Here is a 15,647-nt window from a genome sequence, read left to right on the forward strand (position 1 = left end):
TAATATCATAGTGGTCATTTTCTTCCTCTAGCAGCAGTTCTCACCCTGTGGGTCATGACCCCTTTGGGGGTCAAATGACCCTTTCACAGGGGTCGCCTAAGACCATTGGAAAACACATATTTCTGATGGCAATTCATAACAGTAGCAAAATTACAGTTATGAAGTAGCAACAAAAATAATTTTATGGTTGGGAGTCATCACAACATGAGGAATTGTATTAAAGGGTCACAGCCTTAGGAAGGTTGAGAACCACTGAGAGAGGTTTAGTAATTTTGTCCATCTTCTCAATATACCACCTGTGATTTTACTGATTTTCTCCATTGTTTTTCACATCCTACTTCATTGATTTCTAATCTGATCTCAATTATTTTATTTGTTTTACTTTCTTTGGGAACAATTTGCTTTGATGTTTCTAGTTTCTTAAGGTAGAAGCAAATGTCATTGGTTTAAAGCAGTGGCTCTCAACCAGTGGGTCGCAACCCCTTTGGGGCTCAAATAACCCTTTTCACAGGGGTCGCCTAAGACCATCGGAAAACACATATTTCCAATGGCGATTAATAACAGTAGCAAAATTACAGTTATGAACTAGCAACAAAAAGAATTTTATGGTTGGTGGTCACAACATTAGCAACTGTATTAAAGGGTTTTGGCATTAGGAAGGTTGAGAACCACTGGTTTAAAGTTATTATTATTTTTTTTATTATTATTATTTTTTTATCCTCACCCGAGGACATTTTTCCATTTTTTTGTACAGATAGAGTGGGAGGGAGAGAGAGGAAGGAGAGAGAGAGAGAAACATCGACGTGAAGGGACACATCGAGTGGCTGCCATCGCACGACCAACCAGGGCCGGGGACAAACTGCAACCGAAGATGTGCCCTTAGCGGGAACCGAACCCGGGTCTCTCCAGACCGCAGGCCGACGCTCTAACCGCTGAGCCAAACTGGCCAGGGCTAAAGTTATATATATATTTTTTTAAATATAGCCTTTTAATGCTATACATTATCCCCTAAATACTACTTTAGCAGAATTCCACAAATTTTGTGTGTTTTCACTTCAAAATACTTTCCAACTTCCCTTTTAAAAAACGTATTTGAACCACAGTTTAGTTAGAAGTTTGTTATTCAGTTTCCAAACACTTGGGGCTTTTCCAGAATAATTTCTTATTAATTTATTCCTAATTTAATTTTATCATGGTCAGAAATTTAATTCCATTTATGATTCGATTCTTTAAATTCACTGTGATTTGTTTTATAGACTTTGATATGCTTTGGTGAGTGTTTCATCGCTTCAAAAGAATATGTATTTTGCTTTTTTAGATGAAAAGTTCTACAAAAGTCCATTGTTTTGTATTATCGCTGGATAATTTCGGCTTATTTCTGTTAATTATTAATTAAAGAGATACTGAAATATCTCACTACACTTGTGGATTTCTACATTTATCCTTGTGGTGTAAAGTTTTTGCTCCACACATGTTAAAGCTGTTTCATTAAGTTCAGAAACAGGATTGTTATGAATTTTATGAATTGACTACTTTATATTTTATAATAACATTCTTTATTTCTGCTAATTTTGTTTGCTTTCAGATCTACTTGCTCTGATATTATCTATTTGGTTTTTTTTATTTTTTTACTACTGTTAACATGATACATCTTTTCTCACCCTTTCACACATAATATACTATGTGTATGTTTAAATTACATTTCTTTTATGCACCGTATGTAATTGGGTTTTGCTCTTTTAGGAAAATCAAATTGTAGATTCTCTGCCTTTTAATTGAGATATTACAACCATTTACATTTAATGTAATTAGCAATATGAGGAGATTTGAATCTATCCTCTTTCTCTTTGTTTTCTATTTGTCCTATCTCTTTGTTCTTTTTCCAAAACATATACTTTTGTAAAACTCTATTTTAAGTCCTGTGTTGGCTTATTAGCTCTGACTTATTTTTATTTTACTGACTGCTTCAAAGTTTATACTATACATTTTAACATAACACAGTCTACCAACATATATTAAACTCATATTACATGTTAATGTTTTAAAAAATTATATAAAGAGATTTAAATTTTTAAAAATTTACCTATATAGTTATTTCCTTTACTCTTCTTTGCTTTGTGTAGATCATATTTTCATATAGTATCATTTTATTTCAGGCAGAAAGCCTTCCTTTAACACTTCATGTATTCTAAGTCTGTTGGTCAAGTATCATTTACATTTTTTATGTCTAAAATGATTTCTCCTTTATTTTTGACAGATATTCTGGGTTAATATAAAATTATAGGTTGACTTTTTCCGTACTTTAAAAATATTGTTTAACTACTGTCACCCTCATCTTCGGCCTTTTGTATTTTTCCACCACTTGCTGCTTTTAAGATCTTTTCTTTACACTTATTTTGAGCAATTTGATTATTATGAACCATCGTGTAATATTCTTGTATCTTGTGGTGAAGGTTTGCTGGTTTTAAGTCTGCAGCTTTATAGTTTACATGATCTTTTAAATTTTGGACGCAATTTTGTCAAATATTTTCTTTCCCCAAGCCCCCTCCTTTGGGAACTCCAGCTACACATATAGTTGTCTTGGTTCATTTTTATTAATGTGCTTTTCTCTGTGTATCCTCTTGGGAGGTTTTTATCACTTTCAAGTTCACTAATGTTCTGCAATGTCTAATTTATCATAATATCATACAGAGTATTTTTCTCACATACTCTAGTTTTCACTTCTATATGTACAATTTGGTTTAAAAAATTTTTCTACTTAACTTTTTGGACATAAGGTACACTGGTATAACAACTGCGTTAAGGTCCTTTTCTGATCATTTTAACATGTGTCATTTATGGGTCAGTTTTGAGCAACTGATTAAGCTCCTCATAATGGGCTGTATATTTCTGCTTTTTGGAATTCTTTATAATTTTTATAGGGTATTTGGTCTTGTAAACTTTACCATTTTAGATACTGGATATTTTGGTGTTTTTAGGAATATCTTTAAGCTTGGTTCTGGAATGCGGCTAATTTATTTGGAAACACTTCATCTTTTTGGGGTCTTGCCTCTAAGATTTGATAGGCAGAGCCAGAGTAGTGTTCAGTTTACAGCCATTACCCACTACTGAGGCAAGATCCTTCAGTGTACCTTGTACTCTGTGATTTTTGAAGTTTTCTACTCTGACTAGTGAGAACAATTAACATTCCCAGTCCTCATAGTACTAATCTTCTTAGCAAGATGCCCCCTACCCCAATGCCCTCCTACTCCCAGGACCTGATGCATTTGCAGTACTCTCAGCTTTGCATTGAATGCTGCAGGTAATCTCTGACTGACTACGAGCTTTTGTGTTATTTTCTCAAACATCAAACTCTTAAGGAAGCAATCCAATCAGCTGAGCCTAAGTCATATCCTTGTTGATGTCAGGAAGATGAGGAAAGTATAATTTCCCTTTGATTGATTTAAAGGGAGGCAAGACTCACATGTGCACTGAATGAGCCTCAAATAGAAAAGATGATGTTAGACATCAGAAAGACAATTTTTTAAATACATTGTTGGATTCAATTTGTTAACATTTCGTTGAGGCTATTGCGTGTAAGTTTATAAAATATATTAATCCATAGTATCCATTGTTTTGTATTGTCTTTTGTTTTGCTATCAGAGTAATATTGACCTTATAAAATGATTTACTGAGTATTCCCTCCTCTTCTATTTTCCAGAGGATATGGTGTAGAATCACTGTTACTTATTTAAATGTTTGGTAGAATTCTCCAGTGAAATCATCATTGCCAGAAGATGTTTTAGTGAGAGTTTATAAACTCTGGATTCAATTTCTTAAACAGCTTTGTTGTAGCTATTCAAATTATGTACTTCATATTGGGTGTTTTTTGTTTGTTTTCAGTTTGTGCTTTTCAAGGACTAGTCTATATTATCTGTCAAATTTATCTGTGTGGAGTTGTTTGGAATAGTTCCATATTATCCTTTGAATATCTTTGGGGATAGTTTTATTACCTGTTTCATTCCCGATAACGGTAGTTTGGGTTCTCTGCTCTTTTCTTTGTCAGTCTTGCTAGTGATGTGTCAATTTTATTGATCAAAGAACCAAGTTTTTGTTTCATTAATTTTTTACTTGTTTCTTTATTATTTGCTTCCTTTGGGCTTATTTTGCTCTTCCTTTTCTAAATTCTTGATGTGGGAGTTTACATTATAGATTCAAGACTTTTAATATTTTCTAAGGTATGTTTTTAGTACTATAAATTTCTTCCTAAATACTGTTTTAGTTGTATCCTGCAGTTGTGATATGTGGTGTTTTCATTTTCATTCAGATCCGTATATTTTTTCTTAATTTGTCTTCAGGCTTCCTCTTTAACCCATACATTATTTAGAAGTGAGTTACTTAGTTTCCCAGTGTTTGGAGACTTTCCTATTATCTTTCTATTACCAAATATAGTTTGATTCCACTGGGTAAAAAACACACTCTGTATAGTTTCAGTTCTTTTAAACTTTTGAGGTTTGTTTTATGGTCTATTTTGCTGAATATTCCGTTTGTGCTAGAAAAGAGTATCTATTCTGCTGCTCTTGACTGGAGAGTTCCACAGAACAATTTAGTTCAAGTTGGTTGCTTGTGTTATTTATTTCTTTATTCCCCTGAGAGGGTAGTGATTAAGTTTCCAAGTGCGTTTCTGATTTGTCTTCTTTTCCTTCCAGTTGTACTAGCTTTTCCTTCTTATATCTTGAGGTTCTGTGGTTACAAGCATACCTAGAATTGTTTGTGCTTCTTGATAAATTGACCAATTTGTCATTTTGCTATGTCTCTTTATCCAAGTGTAATTTTCTTGGTTCTGATGTTTGATATTAATACACTCCTTCTAGCTTTCTTTTTGTGTAGTTTGTTATAACTTTTCTCATCTTATTTTTGCTTTTAAACTGTATATGTTATTATTTGTTTTAGGTTTCATGTAGACTAAATTTAGTTGTGGTTTACTTATTTATCCAATCTGAAAATTGCTGACTTCAGATAAGAAGATTTAGACTAGAGATTGATGAATAGTTTCTGTAAAGGGCTAGCAAATATTTTTGGTTTTATAAACCTTGTACTTTCTGTCATATGTTCTTCATTCTTTTCTGACTAGTAGTCTTTATTTTTTAGAACTTTTAGGTTTACAGAATAATTGAGCATATAGAGTTACCATATACTTCTCCCCCTAAACACAGTTTCACCTATTATTAATATGTTGCTTTAGTGTGATACATTTTTAAAATAATTGATGAACCAATAGTTTTTCCTTTTCCAGAATGTCATATAGTTAGAATCATACATTATATAGTCCTTTTTTAAATTTTATTTTATTTGTTTATTTATTTATTTATTTATTGCATTTATCTTCAGATAGGGTAAGATGGAGAGAGGGGGAAAGACAGGGATAGAAACATCAATGTGAGAGAGACACATCGACTGGTCACCACCCACACAACCCCAACCAGGGCCGAGGACAAACCGCAACCAAGGTACATGCCCTTAGTGGGAACCGAACTCTGGATTCTCTGGTCTGCGGGCTGACTCTCTAACTGCTGAGCCAGACTGGCCAGGGCATACTGACTTCTTAACACTTAGCAAAATATATTTGAGGTTCCTCCATGTTTTTTATTTTTTGTGGCTTGATAGCTCAATTCTTTTTATCGCTGTACAATATTCCATGTATGAATACACTGCAGTTTATCCATTCATCTAATAAAGGGTATATTGGCTGTTTCCAGTTTTTTGTGGGTTTTTGTTTAGTTTTTTTTAGTGAGAAAGGAAGAGAAAAGGAGAGAGAAAGAGAAACACCGATGTGAGAGAAGAACATCAATCAGTTGCCTCCTGCATGCCCCTCACTGGGGATTGAGCCCACAACCCAGGCATGTGCCCTGACCAGGGATCAAACCAGCAACCTTTTGGTGCATAGCACAACAACCAATCAACTAAGCCACACTGGCCAGGGCCCCGTTTTTAGCAATTATGAATGAAACTGCTATAAAAATGTATTAGCAGGTTTTTGTGTGATCATATGTTTTCAACTCATTTGGGTAAATACCTAATAGCAAGATTATGTCTAGCTATGTAAGATACTACCAAAGTCACTTACCATTTTACATTACTAGGAACAGTGAATGAGAGTACTTGTTGCTTTACACATTCTCTAGCATTTGGTTTTGTCAAATTTTTTTTTAAATTTTAGCCATTCTAATGATGTGTTATGGTATCTCATTGTTGTTTTATTTGAAATTCCCTAAGATCATATGATAGTTGGCATATTTTCATATGTGTATAATCATATATATATCTTTTTTTTTTCTTTTTTTTTTTTTATCCTCACTCGAGGACATTTTCCCATTTTTTTGTTCAGGTAGAGTGGGAGGGAGAGAGAGGAACACAGAGAGAGAGAGAAACATCGATGTGAAAGGAACACATCGAGTGGCTGCCACCCGCACGACCGACCAGGGCCGGGGACAAACTGCAACCGAGGTACGCGCCCTTAGCGGGAACCGAACCCGGGTCTCTCAGGACTGCAGGTCGACGCTCTAACCGCTGAGCCAAACCGACCAGGGCCATATATCTTCTTTAGTGAGGTGTCTGTTTAGATCTTTTGGTCATTTTTAATTGGGTTGTTTATTTGAAAATTAATGAGTTTTTAAGTTCTTTGACTATTTTAGATATGTCCTCTATTCGATATATATAATTCTCCCATTTTGTGGCTTATCTTTTAACTGTTTTATTTACTGTGTCTTTCACAGAGAAAGGTATTGATTTTAATAAAGTCCAATATATTTCTTTTTCTTTCATGCATCTTCTTTTGGTGTTGTATTTAAAATGTCATCACCAAATCCAAGGTTACCTAGATTTTATTCTATGTTATCATGTAGAAGTTTTACAGTTTTGTGTTTTACATTTAGGCCTATGATTCATTTAAATTTTTTGTGAAAGGTTTAAGTTCTCTGTCTAGATCCTTCCTTCCTGCCTTCCTGACTCCCTGCTTTCCTTCCCTTTTTTTGCATGTAAATTTTAAGTTACTCCAGAACCATTTGATAAAAAGACTATCCTCATCCTGATCTAAAAGGTGACATAGGAGCCTCCTGAACTCATCTTCTCCCATGGATACACTGAATCTACAGCTACACATGGAGAAATTCCCTCTGAAAGAAATACAGGAACTCGCTGAGTGACTCCTACACATTGGGCAAATAAGAAAATATCCACACCACCCACATTGAAATAGGTAGGAAAAGCTGAGACACACTCTCACCATAAACACCACCCCCAGCACAGTGCCATAAAATCGAGAAGGTGCTGCCCGGCCAGTGTGGCTCAGTGGTTGAGCATCAACCCTTGTACCAAGAGGTCGCCGGTTCGATTCCCGGTCAGGGCACATGCCCAGGTTGTGGGCCAAATACTCCGTTAGAGGCATGCAGGAGGTGGCCAATCAATGTTCTCTCTCCCTCTCCCCTTCCTCTCTCTCTAAAAATCAATAAAGGAAAATTTTTTTTTAATTGGGAAGGAGCTTCCAACTCACAACTTCTTCCTGAGAAGCAAAGGGTTTGGAACTGACATCTAGTACTCACAACAGAGGAATGGGCCCCCTGAACACCAACCTCTGAAAGCTAATGTGGCCTGTATCCAGAAGACCCATACCACTATCATAAACAAAAAAACATTTCCTAATGGACACTAATCCCCAGAGCCCCCCATGGCTATAACCCCCAGAGCTCAGTACAGAAGCAGTAAAAATAGCACAGAGGTAACAGGCAAAAATTGCCCCTCTCAGCACCATTTTCCTGAAAGAGGCCTATTTGCATACTTTAAGAGATACTGCCTGAGAGTAAGGTCCCTAAATTTGCAGGCATCTAGGGGCTGCTGCAATCCTCAGGAGATCAGGAAAGTCAGCAGACACCGCCTCTACCTTCTCACTCAAGCCTGCTCCAGATTGTCAATGTCTCCCTGGAAGGAGCCTATACCTACACTGGTACCCCCAGCTTTTGCAGCTGCCGCCCAAAGGATGGCATTTAGATGCCCGACTTGGATAGCAGTGGGGCTTGCATTTGTGAGTCCCACAGGGCTAGTAAACAGAAACATTATGAACAAGCACAGGAGCAACCCCCACAGCTGTACAGTTTGGCCCAGCACACAGAAAGTAGGCAAAAAAGCCCATCTCTTAGTTTCTCCACAGAAGTGTCCTAACGACATTCTTTCTGGTACCTGAGGGTCCAGCTTCCAATCAGCCTGCATTTAGGTGCTGACTGCTCTACTCTCCTCCTCTGGGACGCTGACAGACCTTGGCATACCGTCAGCCACTGAGAGCCACGAAAAACAAAGGTGCTTGCATAATCGCAACGGTTTGAGAGACAACCAAAAGCTTAGATCTGGCTGAATAATAAGATTAACCTAGTTAATATGATTATAGACAAGGATATAGTTATAGAAAAGGCTCATCTAGTTAATATGGTTATTCATATGGTTAATAATAAATATAATTACATTGATTTGTTAATGAATATACAAGGTAAAAATATGTAAACTGTAATATCAAAACAAAATGTGGGCTTTAGTATGTGTTTAAGGTTAAGTCATCATCAAGTTAAAATGACCTCATATAAATGTAAGACATTTTATGTAAGCCTCATGGTAACCACAAAGCAAAAATGTATAGTAAATATATAAAGGATAAAAAGAAGGGAATCTAAGTTCACCAATAAAGAAAATAATCAAATCACAAAGAAAGAGCAAGAGAAGAAGAAAGGATCACAGGAACTACAAAGTAGCCAGAAAACAATTTAAAAAATGGCAATAAATGCATGCGTGTCAATAATTACTTTATATGTAAATAGATGGAGTTCTCTAATCAAAACATGAAGAATATCTGAATATATATATATATATATTTTAAAAGACCCATCTATATACTGTATACAAGAGATTCACTTCAGATGTAAGGGCATGTACAGACTGAAATTAAAGGGATGGAAAAAGACACTCCATGCAAATATTAGAAACCAAAAGAAAGCTGGGGTAGCTATACTTTTATCAGATAAAATAGACTTTAAGACAAAGACTATAGTAAGAAACAAACAAGGTTATTTTATAATGAAAAGGAATTAACCCAAGAAGAGAATATAACATTTGTAAATATTTATGCACCCAACATAAGATCACCTAAATACATAAAGCAAATATTAACAGACCTAAAGAAATAAATACATAGCAATACAATAACACTGGAGTACTTTAATACCCCAATATCAGCAATGAACAAATTATCCAGACAGAATATCTATTAAGAAGAGAAAAAAACATTGAACTTGAACTACATGCTATTCCAGATGGACTTAACAGACATTTATAAGACAACAACAGCAAAATATGTATTTTTCTCAAGTGCACATGTAACAATCTCCAGGATAGATCATATGTTAGACCACAAAACAAATGTTAATAAACTTAACAAGGCTGAAATCATATCAAACATCTTTCTAATCACAATGGCATGAAATTAGAAATCAATTTCAAGAAAAATGAAAACTTCACAAATCTGTGAAGATTAAACAATATGCTACTGAACAACCAATGGTTCATAAGAGAAATTAAAAAATACCATGAGATAAGTGAAAATGGAAATATAATGTACCAAAACCTATGGGATGAAGCAAAGGCAATTTTGCGAGAGAAGTTCATAGTAATAAATGCTTACATTAAGAAAAAAGGTGTCAAACAATGTTAACTTTATATCTCAAATAACTAAAAGAAGAAGAAACTAAGCCCAAAGTTAGTAGAAGGAAGAAAAAAAAGATCAGAGTGAAAATGAATGAAACAAAGGTAAATAAAATAGAAAAGAACAATGAAACAAAAAGCTGATTTTTTGAAATGGTAAACAAAATAGACAAAACTGTAGCTAGACTTGCCAAGAAAAAAAAAAAGAGAAATTATAAATGAAAAAGGAGACCTAACAACTGATACAACCAAAACATAAATGTTATAAGAAACTATGATAAACTATCATATGTCATCAAATTGTTTCATCCTTTCTTGCTTTCATCTGTCCCTCTTTTTCTGCCTTCTTGGGTTTTAATGCAGTATTTTACAAGATTCCATCTTTTCTCCTCTGTTAGCACAGCAATTACACTTCTTTTTTAAAATATCTGTGTTGTTTCTCTACAATTTTCAGTATACATTTACAAGTAATTTAAATCTATTTTCAAACAACACTATACTACTTTATGGGTAGTGCATTCCCAATTCCTCCCTCCACTTTCATAGGAATGCTGTCACTCATTTCATTATCTATAAACTATAATCACTGAACACCTTATTGCCATTATGATTTTTGGTAGAGTGCTGGCTGATCATATCAATCCATTTAGAGACCAAATTAACCCCTGGCTAGGCTACAGTACTTCAGAAAGGCCCCCGCTCCTCGGTCTCAGCCTTTCAGATCTACAGAGAACATGTGGTCACCGAAGTGCCTCTCCCTAGCACATTCCGACCTCCCAAGCACATTAATTTCTTATGTAAAGAGCATTACAATGTTTTTGAAATGTTTCTGTTTTGATTCTGCTTGATTCCAGCCTCTTAGCTTCCTAATTCAGCAAATGTACCCAGTGAAATCCTAGCAGAGTGTTATCTCATTTGTCCAGCTCTCTCTTCTCTCTAATTTTTGTCTCTTTCGACTCACAGGTCTGTCCAAAATTTATGCTGGTTCTTGTCATTTTATTAGATGTCTTTTGCCCAGATCCTTTGTCCAAACTCTGTTTTTTACCAATTAGCAAATATTCTGGTGGCAGGGGAGAGTGCTGCAGGAGGTTGTTCCTCCTCTCAAAGGTTTGCCTTTCACAGTATTTTGGCTTTTAAATTCTTAGTTGCCTAAGCAGCCTTTAAACAAATCTTTTAAAACTTGATTCAGCATTTGTAGTTATCCTCAGTGGGAGCATAGCTACTCCACTGTAGCTGGAAGTGCAAGTCTTATTTTCTTTACTGGTTTTACTCGTCCGGTTCTTTGCTTTCCAATTCCAGTTCTGTTTCCCTGTATTTAACATCGATCTCGGCCCAGTTCTTTGAATTTTTGCATGTTCAGCTTAAAGGAAACATTACTCATGCACACTTTCAGATGTACTTCCTTTCCATTCTTCGATGTCGTTAAGAAGGCAGACATACCAATGCAGGAACGCAAAGTGAGACTCACTTTGTACAGACAGTACTGTCTACATGTTGCTAGGCACTTCAATACAGAATTCTACTTGTAGGTTCGGAATGACTTCAATGAGTTTTTCCTTTGGTGCTTTATGAACGCATAAGCAATCATACAACAAGCTATCATCATATTTCTGCTCTTAAAATGAAAGGTAAAACTATGCTTTACAGTTCTTTTATATGCTCAATAATCCAAGAATGGTAAAGATATAAGAGTTGCAGGATAAATAATTATTAATTGACTAAGAAATACATGGTTAGGTTTGGATGTAAATATCTAATACACAAAATTATATTTACCCGCCATAATCTTCACTGATCCCAGCAAATGGTATTGCATCACAGTGTATAAAAATTGCAAATAAAACAAGTATAAGTGATATAGCAGATGTAATAATTATAAATCTCATAAGGCCTTTACAATACATATGTAACTTGGAAACAATGATACCTCCCAGAAACTGGCCAATGGCAGCTCCTGGAATTAAAACAAGTCCTAAAAGACAAAAGGAAGAAGGGAAAACACAGTTAAAAATAATCAACTAAATATAGTACAGAAAATTCATACATTGATAAAATCCCCTCTGCTCAGAGAGAGAAAATCTGAAGGCATGATAAACATTGCAACAAACCTGAACCTTAAGATTACTACAAATTTGTGAGTGGGGCTGGAGCTATAGCCCTAATGTACTTTAGGGCAAAGCTGGTAAATTTTGCTCCTATGTAGTAATGACATCTAAGATAAACCCCAAACTTAATCCATGCAAAATAGAAGACGAGAACTGTCTTACTGAGAGCTATTCTTGGATAACTGCCTAGATTTATGGTTTATAGCAAGAGGCAGGCCCATAGTGACAAGAGTTTACAGAGATTCGTTACCAAGAATTATACCATTGCTTCTGTGAATGCATGTGCAGTATCAACAAAGTGGGACTCCAGAATAGCCATTAGGAGACACAGTTCCTTTTCTGTGAAGCCTAAGGGATTAGAAAGAGGTAAGCACAAGAAGGAGGAAAAGGAGGAGGAGAAGTCTAGTTAGAAAATACTCAATCAGATTAAGCTAACATAGTAATTTCATACACTGATGTAATCTCCTCTGCACCAAACATAGAAATAGTAGATTCAAATAGGAAAATAGAAAAATAAATATAAGGTAAAAGCAAACCAAAAGTCCCATTAACACCAGATTAAATTTACATCATAGAATTGTCAGACAGACTTGTAAATGATGAATGCTCAGAGATACTGACAGTGTAATCTCCATAAAATCATAAGAAAAAGTAATGACAAATAAGATTAGGTGATTAAAAAAAAAGAACAAACAAGAAACATGGATATTTAAAAATAGAATTGTTAAAATAAAAACTCAAATCCCAGACTAGAGACATTTGAAAGTGAATCAAAAAATTGGAAGAAAGCATTGTGCTACTCATCTAGTATATAATGTTTAAAAAATGAGCAAACCAGAAATTGACCCAAGATAATATGATCAATTAATTAATATTTGACAAAGGTGGCAAGAACATACAGTGAAGTCAAGACAGCCTCTTTAATAAATGGTGTTGGGAAAATTGGACAGCTACATGCAAAAAAATGAAACTAGACTGCCAACTTACACCATACACAAGAATAAACTCAAAATGGATAAAAGACTTAAATGTGACTCGTAATTACATAAAAATCCTAGAAGAAAATACAGGCAATGAAATTTCAGACATATGCAGCAGAATTTTCACTGATACATCACCTAAGGCAAGAGAAACAAAGGAAAAATTGAACACATGGGACTACATCAAACTAAACAGCTTCTGCACAGCAAAAGAAACAATCATCAAAATGGAAAGGCAACCCACTGTATGGGACAGCATAATTGCCAATGATACATCAGATAAGAGGTTAATTTCCAAAATATATAGAGTGCTCATACAACTCAACAAAAGGAAGACAAAGAACCCAATTACAAAATGGGCAGAGGAGCTGAATAGACACCTCTCCAAACAGGACATACAAATGGCCAAGAGACATGTGAAGAAATGCTCAGCATCACTAATCATCAGAGAGATGCAAATTAAAACAACAATGAGGTATCACCTCACACCTGTCAGAATGGCCGCCATCAACAAATCATCAAACAACAAGTGTTGGTGAGGGTGTAGAAAAATGGGGACTCAAGTACACTGCTGGTGGGAATGCAGACTGGTGCAGCCACTATGGGAAACAATATGGTGATACCTCAAAGAGTTAACACCATATAGTGATCCCACTTCTAGGAAAATACCCTAAGAAGCCTGAAACACCAATCAGAAGAATATATGTATCCCTATGTTCATAGCAGCAGTATTTACAATAGCTTAGATCTGGAAACAGCACAAGTGTCCATCAGTAGACAAGTGGATAAAAAAGCAGTGGTACATATAAACAATGAAATACTATGCAGCGGTAAGAAAGAAAGATCTCTTATCCTTTGAGATAACATGGAGGGACCTGGAAAGTATTATCCTAAGTGAAACAAGCCAAGCAGAGAAAGACAAATATCACATGATTTCACTTATTTCTGGAATATAATGAACTAAACAAACTGATGAACAAAATAGACCCAGAGACATGGAAGTAGGGTACAGACTGACATTCCTCAGAAAGGGGAAGGGGAGAGGGAAGGGATATGCCCCAGAACTTATATGCATGTGTGTATAACCAATGGACATCAACAAAACTGGGGATGGGGTGGCAGGGGATAGGGAGGAGGGAGTCAATGAGGGGAAAAGGGAGAAACATCTGTAACAAAAATAAATTAATTTTTTAAAAAATGAGCAAAAGGAGAATAACAAAATAAGGAGTTAAAAGACAATGATACAGTGGGAAATTTTGATATACATGACCTCAGCAAGATGATGAAGGTTAAATTCAAAAGTAATGAGGTATGGTGATAGTATATACCCCTGATATAATGTGATAAAAATGGCACATTATGTCTGCAGTCTTCCTTTCAAAATCCACAACTCCGGTCTAATCATGAGAAAAACATTAGACAGTTTCCAGTTGAGGTACATTCTAAAAAATACCTGACAAGCACCCCTCAAAACTGTCAAGGTCATCAAAAACAAGAGAAGATGGAGAAGCTGTTATAACCAAGAGGAGCCTAAGGAGACATGAGAACTATCATAATGTGGTATTCGGAGTGAGATCCTGGAACAGAAAGAGGATATTATGCGAAAGCTAAGGACATCTAAACAAAATGTCAACTTTAGTGAGTAATAGTGTATTAACATTGGTTCATTAATTCTAACCAATATATCATACTAACGTAAAATATTAACAAAAGGGAACCTAGGTATACATATATAGAAATTCTGTACTCCCTTCAATTTCTTTCTGTAAACACAAAATAAGTCAAAAAATAAAGTTTGCTTTAAAAGACAGTGATATTAGGATAAGAAGTGCCACAAAATGGTTTACAGCAGTCATAACAAATATAATGCAAGGTATATTGGAAAAACAATATTTGAAAAATTGTAACAAAATGAGAATTTTCCATAATTGAAGAAATATTAGTCCTGGAAATAAAAGTACATTTCAACTACTGAGGAGTAAAAAAAATAAATAATTGAATCCATTTTGCACATGAAGAAATAAGCTAGGGAAATTTGTAAAATCAAGACTAAAATGAGTATTATAATAGCTGCCAGAAAGCATATTACTTGTAACAAAATTATAATTATAGCTAGTTTTTAAAAAGATAAAATTAATAACCTAGACCAAACACATAGGAACGTGCACACACATTCTCCTGAATAGCAGGGGTAGAGAATTGTCAGTTGGTAGTTGAAATCTCCTAAAACAAACAAGGGAGATAAAATGAATAAAAATGAGTCCATTGAGAGAAGATAGAATAGTAAGGGAAAAAAGAAGGATAATAAACAACAAAAATACAAATAATTTAAAAAATATTTAAATAAATTAGAATTCACAATACTAAATAAATAAAATTAAACTATTAAAAAGACATTATCAAATTGGATATTTTTAAAAAGTAAAGTTTGAAAATAAAGTCATGAAAACAAACATGTATCATGAAAATAGGTTATGGCAATGCATAATATAAATAATGTAAAAACTGCACAGATTCCAAGAAATTAAAAATACATAAACACTAGCAAAAGAAACAACCATCACAATGGAAAGGGAACTAACTGTGTGGGAGAGCATAATTGCCAATAATACATCAGATAAGGGGTTAATTTCCAATATATATAGAGTGCTCATACAACTCAACAAAAGGAAGACAAAGAACCCAATTATAAAATAGGCAGAGGAATCAAATAGACACCTCTCCAAATAGGACATACAAATGGCTAAGAGACATATGAAGAAATGCTCAACATCACTAGTCATCAGGGAAATGCAAATTAAAATAACGATGAGGTATCACACCTGCCAGAATGGCTGCT

General features: G+C 34.8%; 1 protein-coding gene across 1 annotated transcript in view; it reads right to left on the reverse strand.

Moving 5' to 3' along the window:
• The window catches only part of SLCO6A1 (solute carrier organic anion transporter family member 6A1), a 111,264-nt gene that overhangs the window by 37,843 nt on the left and 57,774 nt on the right, over nt 1-15,647 (reverse strand). The window contains exon 8 of the mRNA XM_036279694.1: nt 11,500-11,695. Within this exon, the coding sequence (XP_036135587.1) occupies nt 11,500-11,695 (196 nt within the window). The remainder of the gene's footprint in view (nt 1-11,499; nt 11,696-15,647) is intronic.

The sequence above is a fragment of the Molossus molossus genome, unplaced genomic scaffold (assembly GCF_014108415.1).
Source record: "Molossus molossus isolate mMolMol1 unplaced genomic scaffold, mMolMol1.p scaffold_m16_p_3, whole genome shotgun sequence".
Taxonomy (NCBI): Eukaryota; Metazoa; Chordata; class Mammalia; order Chiroptera; family Molossidae; genus Molossus; species Molossus molossus.